This window comes from Hesperophylax consimilis, chromosome 18 (assembly GCF_061612785.1).
Source record: "Hesperophylax consimilis isolate HC1 chromosome 18, BYU_Hcon_1.0, whole genome shotgun sequence".
Classification (NCBI taxonomy): domain Eukaryota; kingdom Metazoa; phylum Arthropoda; class Insecta; order Trichoptera; family Limnephilidae; genus Hesperophylax; species Hesperophylax consimilis.
Window position 1 is genome coordinate 909,328 of NC_142853.1, and position 22,640 is coordinate 931,967.

The following is a 22,640-nucleotide window of genomic DNA, read 5'->3' on the forward strand; positions in this document are numbered from 1 at the left end:
TAAATAAAAAAAAAAAAAATTAACTCAGAACCGCGCCGAAATTTGAACCCGTGACCATCGGCTTGCTAGTTGAGAGCTTTACCCCTCGAACACGGAGGCCGTCATTAGGCCAAATTAAAAAATACATATTATTTGAAAGTTCCATAGCTCAAACTAGATACAACGAGGCACGCTAAAACAGAAGCGTTGTCCAAGAAATTCGAATATTTATATAAAAATAATATAATTTGTGTACACCACTATCCAATTAAAATCCGATTAAATAGTGGTGTATAAATATATAAATATTTATATATTATATAAATAACGCCACAAAGTTGTTTTGCAATTATTGAAGAAATTATTTCATTATTCACGCCTTGAAGGCTTTTGCATTTATAAATTATATGGGTAAGTTGTTCAGGAGGGCAATAATAAGTGTGTACATAATATAGTAAACTGAGTATGAACGATATAAGTAGGTACAACACAAGTTGTCACAGAGAGTTCTGTTCTGCAAAGCAATTCAATAATTTTATATAATAACAAGAGTAAAAAATAAGTACTTAAGGTACCATGAAAGTAGTTACAGAGCAATGTGTAGAAACTTTGTTGATATTTATAAAAATGAGGATGAACAGATTGTTGTAAAACATGCTTGTATTTAGCAAACCTTTATTACGCCAGATTGGGTATTATACAGAACATAGCTAAATTAATACGGCGATAAAAGATGAACATGAAAAAGATAGGAAGGAATTTGATAAGCGTATTATAGTAACACTATAATGTAGTTAGAGTATGTTTGTTATCATATAAAGACTGTAAATTTAAGGAAGCTAGTGTTCTCCGTTTAACAGGTTTTAGTGGGTCAAGAATTGAATTACTTGGTATTTGTCTCATGTTTATATAAAGAAAATCGATTTTCTGTTTTATAGTTAAGAGGATCCTGCTTCAAAAGTTTAGGTTATATTAATTACAAAAAAGTATGATTTGAGATTTTCACGGCCAAAATTATTATAGTGATTTGTTTTTGGGGTATTATGCCGTGTTGCGCTACCTCCTTCTTTAGCCAACGTTTCGGACAGCACAAAAAAATAAAATTACACATCTGCTTTTTTTTAATTACACATCTGCCCTGATTATGGACACTGCAATGCTGTCCGAAACGTTGGCTAAAGAAGGAGGCAGCGCAGCACGGCATAATAGCCCAAAAACAAATCACTGAAATTACAAAAAAATATCAAATAATTATTGAATATTAGCACAGACCGCAACCCGTCGAAAACCACGGTGGTACGTTAGTAAATCTATCTATTTATTAAAATAAGGTCTTTCTGAAGATTAACCATGAGAAATTTAAACAAAAGAATTTAATTTTTAAATTTCGAAATAAAATAATTTTCTGGTAAACAAAATATTATATTTTTATGGGTACTTTTTCCCTTGTCTGAATTATTAACACAATCGGTTCCAATTTTGAAAATGACTTGACTTGAATTCAAAACAAAACCTCAATTGATTGAACCAGAGTTACAATCTCTCACATACAGACCCACAACCGAAACGAGTATGTATGATTAGTTTAGGCACGTGGTATTTATCAATCCTTGATTTGATTGAGACTCGCTCAATGTTAGTAATTCCAGGTGATGAAGTTGGCTGCATTACTTTAGTATTATTGACCTTCATTGGGAAGTTTTGTTTAGCAGGAAATGGCATCTCATTGCATTGCCTCATCTGCCAGAAATATGAAAAGTATTTTCCTGTTGGTATCCCTGGAGGAAATTGAAGGAAATACAGCACCGCCAACAGAACGGAATTCTCAACCCTACACAGTCCTCCTGAGATCGGTGTCTGTACTTAAGCATGTCACGTGAAATAGTTGCCAGTTTTAAATTACTTGGCACTAAGAGTGGAAAATTGATATCAAGTGATATTTATTTATTTTTATTTATTTATTTATTAATCTTAAGTTAGCTCACATTTTCGTGTGTGCTAATAGTTTTATAAACATATAAACATGTACATTGTTTGGCAAACATAATCTTTCTTTAAATATTTCAATAAAGTCACAAAAAAAGAAACATTAATAATTGAGATAGACATATTTTCTTAATTCATTTTTGAACTTATTAATATTTTCTATCACAGCAATTTCCTTCGGGATTTTGTTATAGAGTTGAACGGCCTGGTACATCAGAGATTTTTGGGTGCTTGTTTTTTTTCTTGTTGGCAATCTAATTTGCTTAGAATTTCTCGTCCCGTGTCCGTGTATCTCGTTATTGTAATTTATTTTTCTTTTCAGTTCCTTAGACATCATCCCTATGTTAATTTTATGTATGAAAATAAGTACATTAAAATACACAGTTTGCTTCACCGTCAAAATATTCAGCTCCTTTAACATGTCTCTTATCCGTGTGTATATGTTGCGCTTAAGTATTATTCGCATTGCTTTATTTTGTAGTATTTGCATTTTTTTCATTTTCTCTTTATTGCAGAGAAAAAGAATACTTGAACAGTAATTAAAGTGTGGTGATATAATTGTATTGTATATTATCTGGCATGTTTCTTTATTTACTTTGTTTCTGATTCTACCAAGAAATGATATTTTTTTTGCAATTTTTTTAATTGTATAGTCTGCATTTTTTGAGAAGTTCAATTTTGAGTCTATAATAACACCTAGATATTTAATTTCTTCCACTTTTTTTTATGATTTCTCCATTTATAGAAACCTTTGGTTCCTCATGCGTATTTGTTCTGCCTATATATGCATGTATTTTGTCTTATTTACATTTAGTTTTAATTTATTTAGTTTGAGCCATTTTGACAATGTTTCTAAGTCACTATTTATCTTTTTGATTGCTTTCTCATAATTATCTTCTGCAATATAAATTAGTGCGTCGTCTGCAAACAGTCTTATTTTGCAATGTTTTAATATTTTTACCATATCATTTATGTAGAGTATAAACAATATCCGACCCAATACAGATCCTTGCGGTACACCCAGCTTATTTTCAATCGGATTTGATATATTGTTTCTTATCTTTGTTGTTTGTTGTCTGTTGCTTAAGTAGTTTTTAAACCATTCCAGTTCTTTCCCTTTTATTCCATATTTTTAAAATTTTTTAATAACTCTTTTTCTATCTATTGTTTAAAAAGCTCTCTGAAAATCTAAAAACACCGCAACAATATGCAAGTTTTTATCTATATCTTCCTTCCAATCATCAATTACTAAATTTAACGCTGTTTCACATGAATTATTGTTCCTAAATCCAGATTGTTCGTCACAAAGGATGCTATTATTTTCCAAGTATTCTTCAAGTTGAGATTTAATTATGTATTCCATCATTTGCTCATATTTTGGTAACATATTTACAGGTCGAAATCTTCACATTTTTTTGTGTTCGAAATCTTTGGAATCGGTATCACCATAGACATTTTCCATGATTCAGGAAACTTCCCTGTTTCTAACGATTCGTTTATTAAACTAAGAAACTCTTCTCCTATTACAGGTAATGCATGTTCTAATATTTGAATAGTGATCCCATCTTGGCTGGGCTTTGATTTGAATTTGGACAGTATTCTTTGAAGTTTCTGGCCGTCTATTTTCTTAAACTTTAATTCGCAAGTTTTTTCAAGTTTGATATGAACAAAATATTTTTATTAAACATCCCCTTGACGCGATTGAAACGATTGTATTATCAGGGAAATAAATCTACCCAACTAAGCAAAGCTTATGAATGCGTGCATTTCTAAAAATAATTATAAAATGAACGACGTCAACACAATAATTTTTTGATATTTTTCAAGGTTAAATTGATTCATTAAAATGGGGTAGGGTAGACTTTGATAATTAAAATTTAAAAAAAAACATTGAAATTGAAAATATCAGCTTAAATAAATTCGACAATAAAACATAGACATCATAAATTTACCCTAATAATCTTATATTGGAAACCAAGAATTTTCTACGATTACTTTGTAATTAATAAATTGCCCTAATATGTAACATAAAACTGAACAACTAATATAACGTCTTGGGTAGAACGACAAAAGTCGCAGATATATAACGCAGAAAGTATAACTTAGCAAATAGTGCGGAGTGAGGATAAGGTCTATATAAAAGTAAAACGCATATAACTGTAATTCTTGTCAATCTGTCGGCGGCGGGCGGTCGGTGAGGGGATGAAGGGGGTTAGCTAGGGGGTGGCGCTATTGATCCCGGGGGGCGGGGGGTGGTGCACCGTCACCCCTCCCTGCCACCCGCTCTACTGCGTCACAGGCACCAGTCACTGTAGTCAGTAGCAGTAACAGTAGCAGTACACAGACCCACGGAGGCTCCATACTCCACTTCAAACTGCCGACCGGCCGGGGAAGCCGCAATTAGACAACGCCACTGGGGAAGGGCATGTCGCATACCTTGTGGGAATCTATCCAAGTTGTGATGGTAAATACATAGCGGATTTCACATAAAGCTGAACTTAAAATCGAAATGTTTTTTTTTTTTTAATTTGGTATTATTATTTATCCATTGTAGGTATATCCTACAAATTTGCCTACGGGGATTTAGCAATATTATTGTATCAAATAATAAGAGGAAAAATTACACGAAGAATATAAAATTTAGATAAACAATAACATTATTAACAATATCTTAACAATTTCTTATAATAATAAAGCCCAGTAGTCCTAGCGAAGTTCGGTAACTTTTCAAAACAAAAGCAAAAATGTTATTTTACCAGGAATGATTAATTTCTCCAAATTCTAGCTGTATTTTTTTTAATAAATAGCCTGTAGGATAAAAAACAAAGAAACAATTAATATTAATTATTTTAAGAACTGAATCTAATTACGTATTCATTTGCGAATCATAACGCGAACCGAGCCACGAATTACGTGAAAGGAACGAAGCAAGCTACTTTTAGCGTCATTTGCGGTTGCTTCGTGTCTTTCCCATATCTTGAGGTTCAGCTCGGCAATTCGGCTCCCGTATTGTATATTGAAAATCGCGTGAATTGGAAAAAAGGTATCTACAATCACGCCTCCGGTACTTAGCACATTTGTAGGAATTTTAAAAAAATAGTACTCCAACCCCAAATAATTCACTTCAAATACAAAAAAAAGATAAAGTGCAAAGACTGGACGAAAACCAAATTGGTAGATGTCGAGGTACCTATTTAGTAAATGACATAGGTAATAATCATACGAAGAAACTACGCCGCATTATTTTGTCTACGGCGTATATACCGATCTATGTACTTGTCGATAGGTAGTAAGTACCTAGATACTAACTTAGTCACTCACCTCTCTAACACTAGCCTACTTTCAAATCTACGGCGCACAAAACCGTATGTGGGTTGTTACCGTACTATACTTCCCTACTGTAAAACCGGAAAATAAGTTTCCCTCCACGTTGGTATAGATAGGTAGCTACTTGCTTGTTTTAATTTAACCCCGTCAGTTCCTACCTACTCAGGAAAAACTGTCTGGAAAGTGTAAATTTAATAGCTATTGGAAAAGTATTTACCTAATCTAAACATGAATCTCATGCATAGAACGCGAATTAAATTTTCGTGGCGGAGGGGGTAGGGGTACCCACTAACTGTGAACGCTTTCATTACACAGCAAATAATAATCTAAGCAATAACTGCGCGATATGAGAGTGAAGAGAGTAGGACTCTGACTAACTAGCTTCGGATAAAGTATCGATATTTTATAACAGTGCAGATCTGCAATGAATAGCTCTTTCCGAAATACTAGTATCCAACAATGCAAGACCGTGCGTACCTACTTAGATACCTAGGTACGTAGTTAAATATCTACCTAATTAGTTAGGTATCTACTAAAAATATGCGAAAACCTCTCGCAAATGCGGAGCTTTATTTTTATACGGATAAAATTATAAATTTATTGTTAGAAAAATCCTATAATATATAAGTAGTAGGCGGTTGGGTGGTACCCACCGCAGTTGAGTATTGGATTCCACGGGTTAATTTGGACGATGCGGAGCGCGGGTTAATTCACGTCGCGGCGTAGAATGGAGATTTGGTTCTGCGCGAGAGCGACCCAGCGCGCGGGTTAAGTCGGTGAATCGAGAGCGCAGGTTAGTTCGGAAAGATTTAAGGTGAGTGCCTACTTGGTCCGTTACCTTAACATTTATAAACCCGTCTTGCGAGGTGCATATTTCAACATCGGAGTTTATTTCGCACTGTGCGCATTTTTGGGTTTGATATGGCAAATAAGCACTCAACTTATATATCTACTACTTACGTGGGAAAAACGATAAAATAAAATGATTCTACATACAAGTTGATATCTAATACTCGTAATGCCAAGTGTTTTAATAGAGACATTTGCCATTCTCGATCGTGCTTACGATTTTAATCAATAATAGCCTTGCACTTCCATTCATTCACTTATTAACGGCTGCAATTACGTTTTAATCCACTTCTATTTTACACCAATGTCTTCGTTAGGTTTCTATTTGTGTTCAATCAACATTAGAGATTGGGAAATATAGATACCAGGGCTATACACGTGATTGCAGGTCGTTTCCTGGGAAACGTTTAGTACATTTCTAATATAACACGTGTACCTGAACCTGATAATACCTTTAGGTATAATGACGAAATGCGAAAATATTATTATTTTTATGAACACGTGTTCCGTCATCGCGATAATGCATTGTTCATTCGGTAAGGTGCCTACAGTCCCGTTTTTAACAATACCTACACGTAATTGAATACACAAATGAATTGAATTATTATTTCCCACTCCAATATAAATTATGTATCCTTTAGGTAACAAATATCAATAAATATATCCCATGTTATTAATAAAATAATTATAACAGCAATAAACACCTGCCTAACAGGTAATTGGTTGAAATCCATTTAAGTATGGCATTCCCTAAATAATAGTAAATTAATCTATGAAACCGAGGTAATTAGGCCTCCATAAGAAGCACCATATAACAACGAAGATGGGAAAATCCATATTGTAATAAAAACATTGTATACAATCCCTGGTAACCCCCTCCCCCGAATGTTGGGAAGGAATATAAGCCATAGTTTAAGGAATAAGAGAGTATTTTCCACTATCCATATGTATTACTCTTATAAGTAAGCACCTGTGTGAAAATCAAAACACCGAGGTACTTTATCCATACTTTGTGGTGATTACAATTAATTGTAAAGTTGTACACGAACACGTGTTACGATATAGGGGGAATTTATTAAAACTTTATCAGGAAACTGCCTGAAATCCTGTTTTTAACGGGAATACGAATAATTTTAAGAGATTTTGAATAAATCAGCAACACCTTCTATTTTTTGGTACATTTCCACAAAGCTCCGGATTACATACACAAAAGGGATGCATTACAATCATTTAGAAAATATTTCTATTCATGTTTTGAATCGTCAATAGCCTACAACGCAATGAAATCAAATGAAGTAAATGCCCACCGATCTGCCTAGTAAACCAAAACTTTCTCAAAGAGTTATGTTTTTGTATCCCGAAATCCCACACGATCAACAGTGTAATGGAGTCGGCTCTAAATTGAATATTCGTGAAGGCAAATAGGTCCGTAATGAACTGTTTGGGTTCCGTTACTATAATTCTTCCGAACATCGGAGTCTTTGTTCTGACAAAGCTGGGACTGTTTCCTGTGGCACTGGCACCTACACTTAGGTACCTACTTCAAAAACATTACACTCAAATAATAGAACTGGCGCAGTCTGCGTACCTGTAGTTGGAATGTATCTGTAATATTACATGAGGAGATATTTATAAGGGGACATATTTAAATTCTTGCCCTTTGATGGCAGAGTGAGAAGCACTCTTCACTTTCTTAATCGATTTAAATATAAGAGATAGATAGAAATGATAATGTACCTAATGAGTAATAAGCGTGTAAAATGAGGAGATACGAACAGAGTGCAAGGCAAGATTAATAAAGGGAGGCACAGAGGGTTTAGAAATGGGTGTAAGGATAATATATGCTGCGGAAGTTAATGCTAGAAGAAGTCGGTGACGCGCCGAGGAAGACATGACATCAAGTGAATCAATACTCCAGTCGGATCATGTCAAAAGTCAGAATAACAGAAGAGTATTGTATGATGCAATGATGATGGGGTGTCTGCCGAGACAGAGTCGTGTTGCGGTCTACAGGTACTGTCTGCCTATCCCTGCCGCCAAACGGGTGATGGTTAGTAACATTTTAATAAACGATTCAAAGTAAGTAATAATTGAGTAAAAGTAAGCTGACATTATATATAGTTTACGCGAAACGCAAATTCACAAGGAAATTTGCTAAAATTACACGCATTTCGAGAAGATTAAAAAATACATGCAAACAATTAAAAAATACCGAAATAAAGATGTCACAACAATAGAACGTTGAAATATTATGGAATAGAAAGAAAAATGTTTATATAGTCTACTTCTACAAAACAAATCCGCATTTTCTTTGATTAAAAAATAATATTAGTATTAGACAAAATAACTTTGTTCGTAGGTTTATCAGCCCGTTTTTGGATATTGTAAGTAAATTGGACCGCGGGTTATGCATCACTGCGACTGCAGTAGAGGCACGCATCTTGAGGTTGCCTCCAAGAGTTGGAGAATGATCTCCCGAAAGTACGGACAATGGGGAGGAATGTCAAAGATGATTATTTACAAGCAAGTTTACGACACGGCGCAGAGGAAGTCCCACACTCAGCAGTCCGACAATCCACAGCAGTTACTGAACCACACATATCACACACCACACGGTGCACAGTTCCACATCGCCGGCAGACAGAGAAACAAAACAGTCCATCGAGGCTGTGGGGGGGTGTGGACCACACGCGAAGCTCTCCATTCCTCTATTGGGCCATGTCAGTAATTGATAGAAACATTAAATGGTGGATCGTAAACTAGGCATACACCACCTTAACGACGCGCTAAGCCGCTAAGCGGTCACTAAAATGCGCTTACCTGAAATAATAATCATATCCCCAGAATAATACGAAAGGAATTGGAAAAGCATTCCGCACTATTATTCCAGAGGTCAACATTATTTTTAGCTTTATGGCAAAAATAAGTAATAATAATTGTCAAACTACATTTTTGTTACTTTTTACCTCAAGAAAGCTTCATATATTGTGGTTCAGGATCTCATTTTGCTTAGTTATTTACACATGTTCTTAACTTCCATTTACTACTCATAAGGGCTCTCTAGTACTTTACTACGCAATTCTAATTTCATATAGTTAAAGTCTTAGGACGGGTTGTTTCGGAGAATTTGAACAATTCATCAAATTTCAACGTTCATTTTCGGGTTCTGTGAAAGACTTATTCAAGTTCTGTTTTTATGTCATTGTAGGTTAGTTGCTTGAAAAAACTGAAATAAAAACAGAACTTGAAAAAATCTTTCACAGCACTTGAAAATGAACGTTGAAATTTGATGAATTGTTCAGATTCTCCGAAACAACCCGTCCTTAATATTTTAAAGCCGAACGGAGTTAATGGTATAAATAAATAATGTTAGATACATCTAGTTAACTGACTAAAAATGTTTTGTAATTACCACAAATATAAATGAAAACTGGTAAGTATTTACAGACGTCGCCAGTCGCCACCTGTGGAAGATTCCAGATTTGTGGAGTAAAACACTAACCGTCTCTATGATACGAATATATATTACTAATTAGAATCTTACACGCCAGTTTAATGTTGATGTGGTAAAGCCGGCTCAAGAGCCAGGTTTAAGACCGTTTTAACCAAACAAACGCCATTGTAATAAGTCAAGTTTTTCATTGTTCTGAATTTGCGCGCCACGTATATTTACACCGTGTTTATAAGTAAGGGGGTAAAACGTCAAGAATATATATTTTTTAAAGATGGATAGCAACATTTACACAAGAGGCCACTGCCTATGCAGTTGTTGTGTTATTGAAGAATTGAAATACGGATTTTAAGTATATCATTTTGGGCTTCGCTCTGAATTATGATTGTGAGTTTTTGATTCTTCAATGAGAGTTTCTCCAAAGCTTAACTATGCCTGGACTGCGCGTGGCTGCGCTTTAGCTGTTTCAATCTTTCGATAGCTGATAAAGAGTTTAGACTATCAGGAATGCAGACTTCGGATAAATAAAGCGATAACTCTTCAGATTCAGAGCCACGACAGGAATCTAATATGCGTTATACAGGCAAATGACTTAAACTGGGGATTCTTCTGATCCAGTAAAGATAATATGTAGGTACCTAATTTAAAGAAGTATGCGGAGAGCAGAAAGGCGTCGTTGGTCATGAGGAAGTTGGCGGGGTGCGGGGGCAGCGGCAAGGGCGGGGGCGGGGGCGGCGGAGGGCGGTGCGGCCTGCTGCCCATCAGACCCTCGATGCTGAAGTCCACGTGCGTGCATCGCTGCTGCGAGTAGTACCCGCACAGCCGGCAGTCCTCCTCCTTCATCCTGTACTCCTGCTAATCCTTTCGCGAACAAACAAACACTGGCACACAAACACTCACTTTCCCATGCTCGGTATAGCTGAGACGTTTCAATAATTTCACTATCACTTATCCGCGCGCGATATTGTAAACCTAGCCGATAATAATTCTTATCACATTCGCATAAAGCTCGTTTAACACTGCCATAAAACCATACCCATCGGTACAATAAACAAATCCATATCTATCGCTTCACTTCGCAACTGAGTGCAGCATACAGCATACAGTACACAGTGTGTGTGCAATGCAACAATTTTTATTTATTACCACTTTGATCGTATGGCTGTTTTGGTCATGGGGGATTTGTACTATAAGAATACTAAGTAGGTCCACTTTTCACTCGCCCCGTTTCGGCCACTTCAATTATTCAATAGTTGTAAAGATCAATAATTCGGAAATATAAAAGTTATTTGTTCTGTTGTAAATATAGGCGAAGTGCTTTTTAGATTTTTTGTAAAAAATAATTTTAATTGACCACTTGGACCTCTGCCAAATAATTTGTACGAAGGAGGGGAACAAATTCTATGTCTCCCAAAAGAGAAAGATCTCGGTAGTTATGTTTCATTCAAATTCCTTAATAAGTTCAATGTGTAGGAGTGTATTTGTTTCCAGAGCGCGGGGAAAGTTCAGGTTAACTTTCCACCAGCAGAGCTTTAACAAGTGGAAACTTGTAGAAACGGCGGTTGGTGGTAATAATAGTGCGGCAACACTCTCTTGGCAACACTTTCTTCGGCTCTCACCTTTCCTGGTAAATAGCACCGCTCTAGAACATTCGGTAACGCAATCGTAAACCTCTTACAAATTTACCAAGATATAAACCGTCTTCTAATCCGTATAAAAAATATGTAGCTCAGCTATATTCTAGATTCTGTACGGTACTTTATCAAAATATATTTATCTCAATCTATATCACGGCCGTTTGGCACCCTTTCTTCTTCTAGTACAAGATTCGCTCCACGGGGAAGGGAGAACCAAAGAGTGGATCACAGTTAAATATCACAGCAACGACGGAATAGTGCGGGCAGAACAGTTGTGTATCTGGAGACTTGGCACTTACTACTTACTTACACCTCGCGCGTCTCCCGCGCTCCTGCTTCTATCACGCTTCTATCTCTTCCAGCTTCGATCTCGCTCATCTGAGCTTCTCTCGGAATACACACACTATCAATGCGGCGGAACTTATAATTAACGCAATCATACTTGCAAAACAATATAAAAGTTTGATAGTTAGAATGTATCGATTAGTGGTGGTATTCGGGGCTTCTGCAGCAGTGTGTGGGGCGGGTGGGGGCGGGGGGAGGACGGTAGCCCTGAAGGGCCTCCTGGGGCATCTTACGCCGCCACCGTGATCACAGCTCTACCAAAACACATCGCCAGCAACGACAGTCCGTCAACAACAACTCACTCAAACACCGGAATTATTTGCCCCCAAATTAACCTTTTTTTTATTCCCGGCACTGTCAACACGTAAATTTGTAAACAAACAACAGGAAACTTCACAGTTGGCGAATTTAAACGTTCGAAAGTATTATTCACTTTTGTACGCTTTGAGGTCAACGCCGACCCGTGACCTCTTTCGCGATCACCGAGAGCCGCGATAATTGAAATTATTTGATCCTCGGAAGAAAACAATAACACACACACGCGGTTACGCGAATTGCAGAACTGAGAGGCGACGCGCTTTGCCTGACTGGCGGAACTCGACTGAACGCGGCGCGGCGCTATTCAACCTACGTGCCGCACACAGCGAGCCTCTCACCCACACACCCGCGAGCGGAGCGTCCAGACAGAAAAGCGCTCCGACACATACGCTATCGCTACGTGCATTCACCAACACTACCTGAGCGTGACACCTCGTAATACCAACTTTTGCGCTACAATCACACTTATCCACTCACACACTCAAGCCTGTACTCTCTCCGAGCGACCTACGACAGATGGCAGAGAATACGTACATGTACGGAAATTTGCAAGTGTGCGAGATGTCAGCTGTATACAGGCACATACACATCCAAACAGACAACAGTAGCTTCGGATAATACTTGGCCGATTCAACTTTTTACGCATTTGCTAGGCGATGTGTAGTATTGAAAACTTATTTCTCTCTCTCGCGGTCACCCGTTGTTGAGGATTCGGCCGGAGGGAACGAGACGGCCGGCTTGTAGGTGTCCGTTAAAAAGGATAGTGGGTATATTGGAAATAATTACGGCGACTACTCGAGTTACGCCGAAGGTTCTAGCAGCGGGAAGGACGCCGAAGGGGAGAACGCGCTACCTACCATGTTATGTGTGTCAAAGTCGGAAGTCCACGGGGCCGGGGCTCAGTCAGTCGTCAGTTCATATCCTGGTCTAAGGAGTTATCTGACATAACAATGGACCGAAAAAAGCATCCAGCTGACGGACATAATATTGTAAATGTATTATAAACATTATCGGGTCACAGACAACCAACTTTAGTAACACTTAAGGCGAAGCTTAATGCTAAATCACTATTTTGATTGATCTTTATAACGAATTGGTGTACTTTACGACTACCAAAAAATAAGCTTTAGATAAATTGAAGGTTTTCATATCGTTTTGCTTGAGTAGAATACAAATAAAAAATATAAATGTAAACTACTAAAAAATATATTTTTGCAATAGAAATGTATGAACGCGTAAAGGAAACAACTTTAAAAAAATACAGTATTATAGCTAAGATTATCTGTGACACTTTCACTTGATTAACTTTTTTGCTTTCTTATAAAATTATTTAGAAAATAAATAAAAACCAGTTTTGTGCTTGAAATCGAACGTTTTTAGACTCCGTTTGTCAAACAATTTTAATGCCTATTACCTACAATATAAGGTATACCAATAATATACACATTTTTGGCTTGTAGCTTCCTCTTAATAACACAATGATTGTTTACGAATTTGGTATCCAATTATTTACCAGGAGTTGAAGAGACTATGGATCGAGGAGAAGGCCGGTTGGATTCCTTTCACAAGTGTCTTCAGAATTAGAAACATTAGACCATAATCTTCTTCCATTCTAACAATCCAGGGTTCCCAACCTTTTTGAGGTTGAGAGCTACTGTTTTACTTTGGAATATAATTCTAAAAATAATTTTTGCCCTTGCTTTTTACTCAAAACTTTACCATTAAACCGCAAAATTAACAGATAAGCACGAATCTAATATTATTCTAATCATACGTTTATCCTGACAAAGAAAACATTGGGTTTAAAACATGTCGATCTTTTTTGATAATTTTTTTTTACATTTGCTCCACACAGGAGTGGAGCTAATATAAATGGTGTTTTTTTTAATGAAAGGTTGGAGAGGAAGACCTGGGAAGGAAAAAGTTAAGTGTGTCCAGAAGTGACGGATGTTTGAATCCATCCCTCCCACTGATGGGTCGACAGAGTCCTGCTGGAGAGGTAAAAATATCTCCCCAAATCCGGCCCGATACACACTAGTTACCAAACGTAGCGAACCACTTGGAGTGACCTACGGCAGAGGTGTTGGTTATCCATGGTTCCCAAGGCGGCGGTACCCATACCCGCATCCCAAACTGAATAGTGGTGTATACAAAAATGACGCCCCACAAAGTGAATTTTCAATTATTGAAGAAGGATATTTTTTTTTCAAAATAATTTAAATAAGTACATTTAAAACATGGAAATATGACCATGTAATATATATATTATTTGAAAAATTTACAATCGTTATTATAGGATCAACCAAATTTTTGTCCGCAAACGACCGGTTGGGAGGAAACCTTTGTAAATCTGCCAGTGTAGATCGCTGAGATCACCTCCACTAAAAATATTGTTTCCCGGTAGAACCATCAATTCGCGCCACCATGCAAGTATGATATGTTTTCGAGCGCAAAAGTTATCTTCATTCTCCATAGAAGACGATTCTGGTGGTGATCGAGGGAACGAACGAAATGTTCCGATCACAAAGAGCGATAACCTTGCCATATTATTTTTCACCACATTCAAGGACAGAGATAACATAAATCAAGTTTTTTGTATTGTTTTGTGTACGACGCGATCGATCATAAAGTAATTACAATTACCAACACTACAACACTAGAAACAAAACAAAATTTAAAAGATGGAGAACAAATGGTTATTTTTGTCCAGTTTATTCAGTTATCGACTCATTTCAATTCTCAGGCTTTTCTATTTTTGTCCAGTTTATTCAGTTATCGACTCATTTCAATCCTCAGGCTTTTCTATTTTTGTCCATTTTATTCAGTTATCGACTCATTTTAATTTTCAGGCTATTCTATTTTTGTCCAGTTTATTCAGTTATCGACTCGTTTCAATTCTCAGGTTTTATATTTTTATCCAGTTTGAATATATTTTAAATGTGCCATATGTTTATTATATTTGAATTATTCTTAAAACCAAATATGTACTGTTTTCGAAACTAGATAAAATTATCTTTCAGGAGTATGTGTATAAAATAACCAATGTAATTCGAAATAATAATATTTTAATATCAAACACGACAAATGTTGTCAAAACCGCTTGTGAACGAACATTTTTACTCCAAATGTAGAAAAATGGACAAAACAAGATATTTAGAATGATCACAGACTCAGAGCTCAATTTAAAACTCACCTTTTTAGACAGTCTAAGATATATCATATAGTCAGAAGCCTTCACTTACACAGTCCGCGACATTGTAAATAACTAAATGTGTAAAAATGTAAACGACTAAGAAAGCTTTTTAAGGTAATTTCATAAAAAAATTCCAGCCCTCTAAAGAGTCCTAAATTATCCAGTAATTTAAAATAATTATCAACTCTATTTTTGCCACTCATCTTATAATAATTGCAATATAATATAATGTGGGGGGGGGGGGTAAAATAGCAAAATAAAATCAATATCCAGAGTTTTTACTACCTAGTGTCCTCTGCGGGCAAAGTGGTCAACTTTTGAATAAAAGTGTGTTTATCTGAAGTGACCTGAAGTGGCCAGTTGTATGTTTTACTGTATAAACAATAAAATAGTGTTATAATGTTATATATAATCTAATGTGACCTGCTAGGTAAGTATGTTTTACTGTATAAATAATAAAAGTGTTAATTGTTATTGTTTTTGTGTTTAATTCGTACAACTCTTAATTAAAATCTAATTTAACAATATAATTATTAAGTTCTGCAAGTATTTTTTGGTTTTTGTTATTTTTACAGTTGCTAACAAAAGCAGCTTATAGCTTACAAACAGTTATAGCTGTTACAAAAATACTTGCAGAACTTAATAATTATATTATTAAATTTGATATTAATTAAATTTAAAAAAAAGTGACCTGCGAGGGTATGTTTTACTGTATAAATAATAAAAGTGTGTTTATGTGAAGTAACCTGAAGTGGCCAGGTAAGTATGTTTTACTGTATAAATAATAAAAGTGCGTTTATGAGAAGTAACCTGAAGTGGCCAGGTAAGTATGTTTTACTGTATAAATAATAAAAGTGTGTTTATGAGAAGTAACCTGAAGTGGCCAGGTAAGTATGTTTTACTGTATAAATAATAAAAGTGTGTTTATGAGAAGTAACCTGAAGTGGCCAGGTAAGTATGTTTTACTGTATAAATAATAAAAGTGTGTTTATGAGAAGTAACCTGAAGTGGCCAGGTAAGTATGTTTTACTGTATAAATAATAAAAGTGTGTTTATGAGAAGTAACCTGAAGTGGCCAGGTAAGTATGTTTTACTGTATAAATAATAAAAGTGTGTTTATGAGAAGTAACCTGAAGTGGCCAGGTAAGTATGTTTTACTGTATAAATAATAAAAGTGTGTTTATGAGAAGTAACCTGAAGTGGCCAGGTAAGTATGTTTTACTGTATAAATAATAAAAGTGTGTTTATGAGAAGTAACCTGAAGTGGCCAGGTAAGTATGTTTTACTGTATAAATAATAAAAGTGTGTTCATGTGAAGTAACCTGAAGTGGCCAGGTAAGTGTGTTTTACTGTATAAATAATAAAAGTGTGTTTATCTGAAGTGACCTGCCAGGTAAGTATGTTTTGCTGTTTAAATAATAAAATTATATGGAGTCGAGGAACTCGAAATAAATTGTGCAATGCCCTTCAAGTGATTTTTCTCAAAAACGGCGCTATAAGAATTATCCACTAATTTTTTATTAGAAGTGAGAAAATCGTAACTTCACTTTTAATCTCGTTCATACATAAAACATAAAAATATAAATATTAAACAGAATGTTATGGAAATGGCGTGAATTCGTCACTCTGGCTAGTTTTGAATTTTATTCAATGTATTTGAGACAAACTGAAAAGAATTAATACTCGTATTTCTCTCTTTAGGAAGAAAAATCACGTATTTCCGCACGACATGATAAAAGATAAAAAAAGAATTTTATAATGCATGGACGCCGGGTCACATTTGGTCCTGAGAGGCTCGAGGGGTTGCTGCGAGTTTTTATCCCTGCTGAACAATAATAAATAACGTGACGTCCAACCTTTTACTTCTGTGCTGCAAAATATGGATCATCATACGAAAGTAGTAAATATTATATAGTATACTTCATGTGTTTCCCTTCGCTTCCGTGGAGTTAATAATATTCTGCTTGTGAAAATATCAAACAAAAGGGAGTGTTTTATTTCATACGCGTAAATGTCAACCGCAAAGTGATTGCTTTCCACGAAAACTAAATATTAGCTCAATGAGGAAGGACTTGACGTGCGATTGATTGAATTCGCAATGTTTGTCAAATTATACGCACCAACGCACCCCATTCCAATGAGCCTATAACTTGGCCAAGTGGTCTATGACATTACTGTATGTAGTGTGTAGTAAGTAGGCGTGCTTGCCAGATTAAAGTTTGTTCTTATTAGTGTCAGGAGTGTTTAGAGAGTGGGTTGAATGGTACAAGAAGTCTCAACACTGGAATGAGATACGGAATCGCATAAAAGTCGATATTTATTTTAATAGTAAAAAAGCGGTGTACAGAAGCGAATATTGGAAGTCGGGGACGCTCGATGAATGCCCGACGCACAGTGGGCTGAAAATCGCCTTTCATAGACATAGAGACTTGAATTTTCAAGGGTATTTTTTTTGCTAGAAATGGATTCTGCTGATCATTACTATGCTATAAAATGTCGTACGAAGCAATTGCGTGTACAAATGAAGGAGTTATAATTTTTTAAAGAAAAATTTGTATGGCGCTGACATTAAAAATGAGGCTATCTCTGGAATCATAAGGTTGGCCGTTCTATCCTTACACACAGATAATACTACTATTTATTTGTATTTTTTTGACATACTTCATATTGTGGCGCAAGGTGCGATTTTTTTTTTTTTTAAATCCTCAAAGTTGAAATATAACTCCTTCAATTGTACACGCAATTGCTTCGTACGACATTTTATAGCATAGTAATGATCAGCAGAATCCATTTCTAGCCAAAAAAAATACCCTTGAAAATTCAAGTCTCTATGTCTATGAAAGGCGATTTTCAGCCCACTGTGCGACGCAAGAACAAGTGAAAAAAAAACTTTAAAAGTAAACTTTTTCAATTCAAGAATAATATTATTTCCACCTTCAAAATGGACCAGATTTACAGGTACGTACATTAGAATTCAAATCCTCCACACTTTAAACTCTGACCAACGCCGGGTACACGTCAGATAGTCTCTAAATAGTATAAAATAAAATCTTCTCCAAGCTTAAATGTTTTAATCAAAGTGAGTTTATCTGAGGTGACCTGCCAGGTAAGTATTTTTCTGTATATATCTGTACATAATTAGTAAATGCCTGGGAAGTCATAATTGGAAAACGGAGCTATCCAAAATATCCAATTTATTAAATTTAACTATTTTTGTGGGAAAGTATTTAATTAGACGAAGCGTTCTTGTTTTCCTTATTTAAGTAATATTTCAAATTTACAGTTTGGTTGGTAGCTTAGTTCTCTCTATGTTTTTTATACATTCAACTAAAGCTTCAGTATTTGTCAGAGCGTAAAATTACTGACGACAGCTTCCCAACAAAGGTAAGATGATAACAACAACAAAAAAATGCAAAGAGAAAATAAAGTAAGACAAAAACGTAAAAAAAAATCAAGCAGAGATTATACCTACTTGGAAGTAAAATTAATGCTGAACGTATTTATTTTCTTTTTCAGTCCCAAATGCTCCCAACCGTCTGAAACCAGTGAGACTACGGCATCCCCGATATGGGTATGTTGTGAGGCTGAAGGTGGTGGGGAGAGGAAAAAGATGGGGAAGAGGAAGGTGGGGTGTTCTAGCAGATATGGTAACCAAGCACGGCTAAAGCCAATTTTCAATTCTGAATAGTGGTCTTACACCAGGGCGATACTGAGAGTATCCTCCACTCTGGAACGTGCCGCAAATATACTATAATTATTTAAAATGAGTAAATTGTGAAAACACACAAATTAAACAAATAAATGGGATTTGAACCCGCCACGAACGGCTTGCTGGTCTAGAGCCTTACCCTTCGACCACGGAGGCCGTCAATCAACCAATACCTAGTTGAACACTAGTTGAAATGTGTTTATAAGTAGGTATAACGGTATAGCAGGCATAACTCGAATACTACACGGACAAAACTTAATGAAGTCCACATAGCACTCTTTTTAGGGTGAATTGCCTAATACAAAAAAAAAACTTAATGAAATAAAATGCTGTTAATTTATTAAGTATCTCTTCAAATTATTCGTAATCCGGTTAAAACCAGGACTGCAGGCCCTTAACTAATAAATTAATACGTTTCCTTTTAGACTTTACGTAAAAAACGAATGTATTATCGCGATGTCTCATAATATTCATTTGAAAATCATAATATTCTCGCATTTTATACTATCAAGGCAAATGCAGATGCATAAACACGTATTCCGATATATTAGGAATGTACTAAAAGTTTTAGGAAACGGCCAGTAATAATCAGTTTTCTCCGTGCACAACAAAAAAAAATATATCAGATGGCACGACCTTCGATTTATCGTTTTCTTCGCAGAGAGGAAAACTGAAAGAACAATAATCAGTTAAGATAAGAATCGTTTATTTAAAAATAATCTTGGAAGTTTAGTGATGGATAGATAGATAGATTGATTGACAAGGGTGAGTGAGATGAGTTTTGACACCCGGCCCTGCCTGTGCAAGGGGAGGAAGGGTTGGGTTAGGTTAGGTTAGGCGGAGGGTATCTAGAGCAGTGGAGCACAATATGGAATACATACACAATATGGGGTGGATGCTCTATGACTCTATGGGAAGGTCGGAAGGGCGGAAGTGTCACGCGAGCCCGCCGGAAGCAAGAAGCCCACCAAGTCCCTGTCCCATTGTCCCTACAGGACTAGTTATTTATAAACGTTAAGGGAGTAGTTTTTTTTCAATAATATAAGTAAAATTCATAATAAACCCAAATGGTGAAAAAAGGTTATTTCAACAGATGAAAGAGTTATTTCTACATACGTATGTTTTAACTCTAAATAATTGAAGGCTTGCACGTGCACAGGAGAATCAATAAACATTTTTGTGATATTTAAGATCATAAGTAAATTTTTTACAAAATATTTTTTTAGATTTCGTTTACAGGTTTCAGTGGATTACTTTTCACTAATACTTCAATAATAGTTCGCCTAGCATATTATAAGTAATAGATATAAATATAATTTCTAGGTACTCATTGCCTACTTAAATGCATAATCTCTGAATTGTAAAATATTAGCACAAACACGCACATGAAACGAGGAAAGGTCTCCCCTATAGAAAACAAACCCAGAGTGAAAAGTCGTTGATGTACGGAGCAATTAAAATATTTGGCGAATTACCAGAAGAAAATCTCTAAATAGTATAAAATAGAGTCGCTATCCGCGTCTATTTAGTTTAGAAGAACTAAACGCACCAACAGTGGTGAATTTAGAGAATTTATTCCGGAAGGTTTAATTGTATATATATATATTTATTTTTTTTTAAAAGAAAGACAAACATTCCCGGGTCACGAATAACCCAACAATGTTTGAAAATCTCCTACTACCACCACAGAAAGCCGAAAATGTTGCTTGTGTTGTGATGGAGGACTTAGCCAGCCGAGGAATCGAACACGCGACGCTCGGGTGAGACCCAAGCGCTATGCCCACTCAACCACTGACCGGTCATATAATGCATGTAAAAAATATTTCTAGTCGAAAAGTCGAGCAACGCTGTGTACTCACAGATACAGATTTTTACAGATACTCTACAGATTTTTAGACAATGAATTATTAACTCCCCGAGGGATCTCTATAGAAACATTTGAGATTATACATAGAAATACGTTCATCAGAAATAATTTAAATAAGCCCCACGAAATTACCGATTTTCGAGGCCTGCTAGGGCAAAGTCGACTGTAGGTCCGGCCAATGTGCCGGGCCCTGCGCTGAATATTGTTTTTACACGATTTCATCACTTATGTCGTAAAGTTTCTCACTTTATTTTAGAGATTTGATAGGACAAATTCAACCGTATGTCTGTCCAATACAGCAGGGCCTTCACTTCAAGTCGTTAAGATTCTGGCTTTATTTTAGGGTATTTTCTCGTCTTGAGAAACCTGCGCACTGCGTAGGTACCGGATAGGTACTACTAACTGGTGTACTATTATTGTCTCTGCTGTATCTGAGACGTGTGTGGGAGCACTGTAATGTTCCGTATCCGTATCCCATGCCCATGTCCCGTGCGTACAGCGCAGTAAAGACAGGGGGTAGGTACACACGTGTGTCGTGTGACTGGCTATGGCGTGTGGGTGCACCTTTACCTTTACAGTTCCGGGAAGAGTACCATAATTAGGCACGCTCGTAATTAGTCGGACAAAAGGTCACGTCTAGCGGATGGTTCCAGAACAATAAATAACATATTTCATTTGGTTATTTTTCTAATGGCACTGGATAGATACCTGCCTCTTTTTATTTAGGTAGCTTATTCATTTAAATGAAAATTTTACTATAGACGGCCTCGGTAGTCGAGGGGTAAGGCTATCGACTAGCAAGCTGGAGGTCACGTGTTCAAATAATTTTTATTTCATTCACTTGTGTTATTTCACAAATTACTCATAAAAAAGCACCTAGTGTATTTGCGGCACATTCCCGAGTGGTAAATACTCTCGGTATCGCCCCGGTGTAAGACTACCATTCAGAATTGAAACGTTGTTTGGTGCCCATAACTGAATATCCGTGTACTTCCCCACCTTCCTCTTCCCCAGCTACTTCCCTTTTCCACTACCTTCAGCCTCACAACATACCCCAATCGGGGATCCAGCGCTCTGTCTCACTCAGTGTATCTTTAAATGCAATTTAGGCACAGTAGTTCTAGTATTAATTATTTAATAGATATATTTGTAAAGCGCTCTTGAGGTGATTTTTCACGAAAAAGGCGCTATATAAATTAGCCAAATATTATTATTATTATTATTGTCAAGAGGTTTCTACTATATTTTAAACGAGTGTTTGATTAAATGTTTCACAATTTTCGCTTAGTTATTATCAAAATGTGTGCGAAATTTCACCAAGTATCAATATTATGTTTAAGAGGTGGGAAAGGGGGTGGAAAGGGGGAGACATTCTTCACGTTTTGAAGGTCTTGACTGCAAAATTTCATCAATCTTGGAATAGAATTGCACATTTATATGCAAATCAAATCCACGCCGCCCGATACAGACACTCACCACTATATAATTGCAGGGATACAATCTGAAGATCGTTCTCCACCTAGATCTAGACAAAAGTTAGTACCGCCACTGATTTTAAAGTAAGTAGTATGCAGTGGAATATCGGCCGTCCGGGCTGTAGAGGCTACAATACATGGTACCTATATATGTATATATATAAAGGGTGGTCCATCGGGTACGCCGGATTTAAATTGAACTAAATAAATGCAACTGTAAATGGAATACGATATCCAACTTGTTGTGGGATCAATTGGACGACATGGACCTCGCAGAAATGCGGTTTCAACAGGATGGTGCCGCATGCCATACAGCAAGAGAAACAATGTTTTTCTGATCGTGTGATTTCCAGAAATTGTGACGTTAATTTGCTGCCCAGATCTTGGGACTTGACGCCATGCGATTTTTACCTATGGGTTTTTGTAAAGTCCAAGGTATATGTATAATGTATATGCAAAAATGCAAGGTCTATGCGAAGTCTTTCGAAAGGGCCAAGATATGCC

At 36.2% G+C, this 22,640-nt stretch overlaps 1 protein-coding gene across 2 annotated transcripts in view; it reads right to left on the reverse strand.

Annotated features, from left to right (window-relative positions):
* The window catches only part of Hers (Histone gene-specific Epigenetic Repressor in late S phase), a 579,029-nt gene that overhangs the window by 233,651 nt on the left and 322,738 nt on the right, over positions 1-22,640 (reverse strand). The window contains exon 1 of one of the 2 annotated variants that reach the window (XM_089642362.1): positions 10,231-12,160. The exons of the other annotated variant lie outside the window; for it this stretch is intronic. Within the exon in view, the coding sequence (XP_089498488.1) occupies positions 10,231-10,435 (205 nt within the window). The 5' untranslated portion in view covers positions 10,436-12,160. Of the gene's footprint in view, positions 1-10,230; positions 12,161-22,640 lie in introns of those variants that run through there. 2 annotated transcript variants of the gene reach the window in all.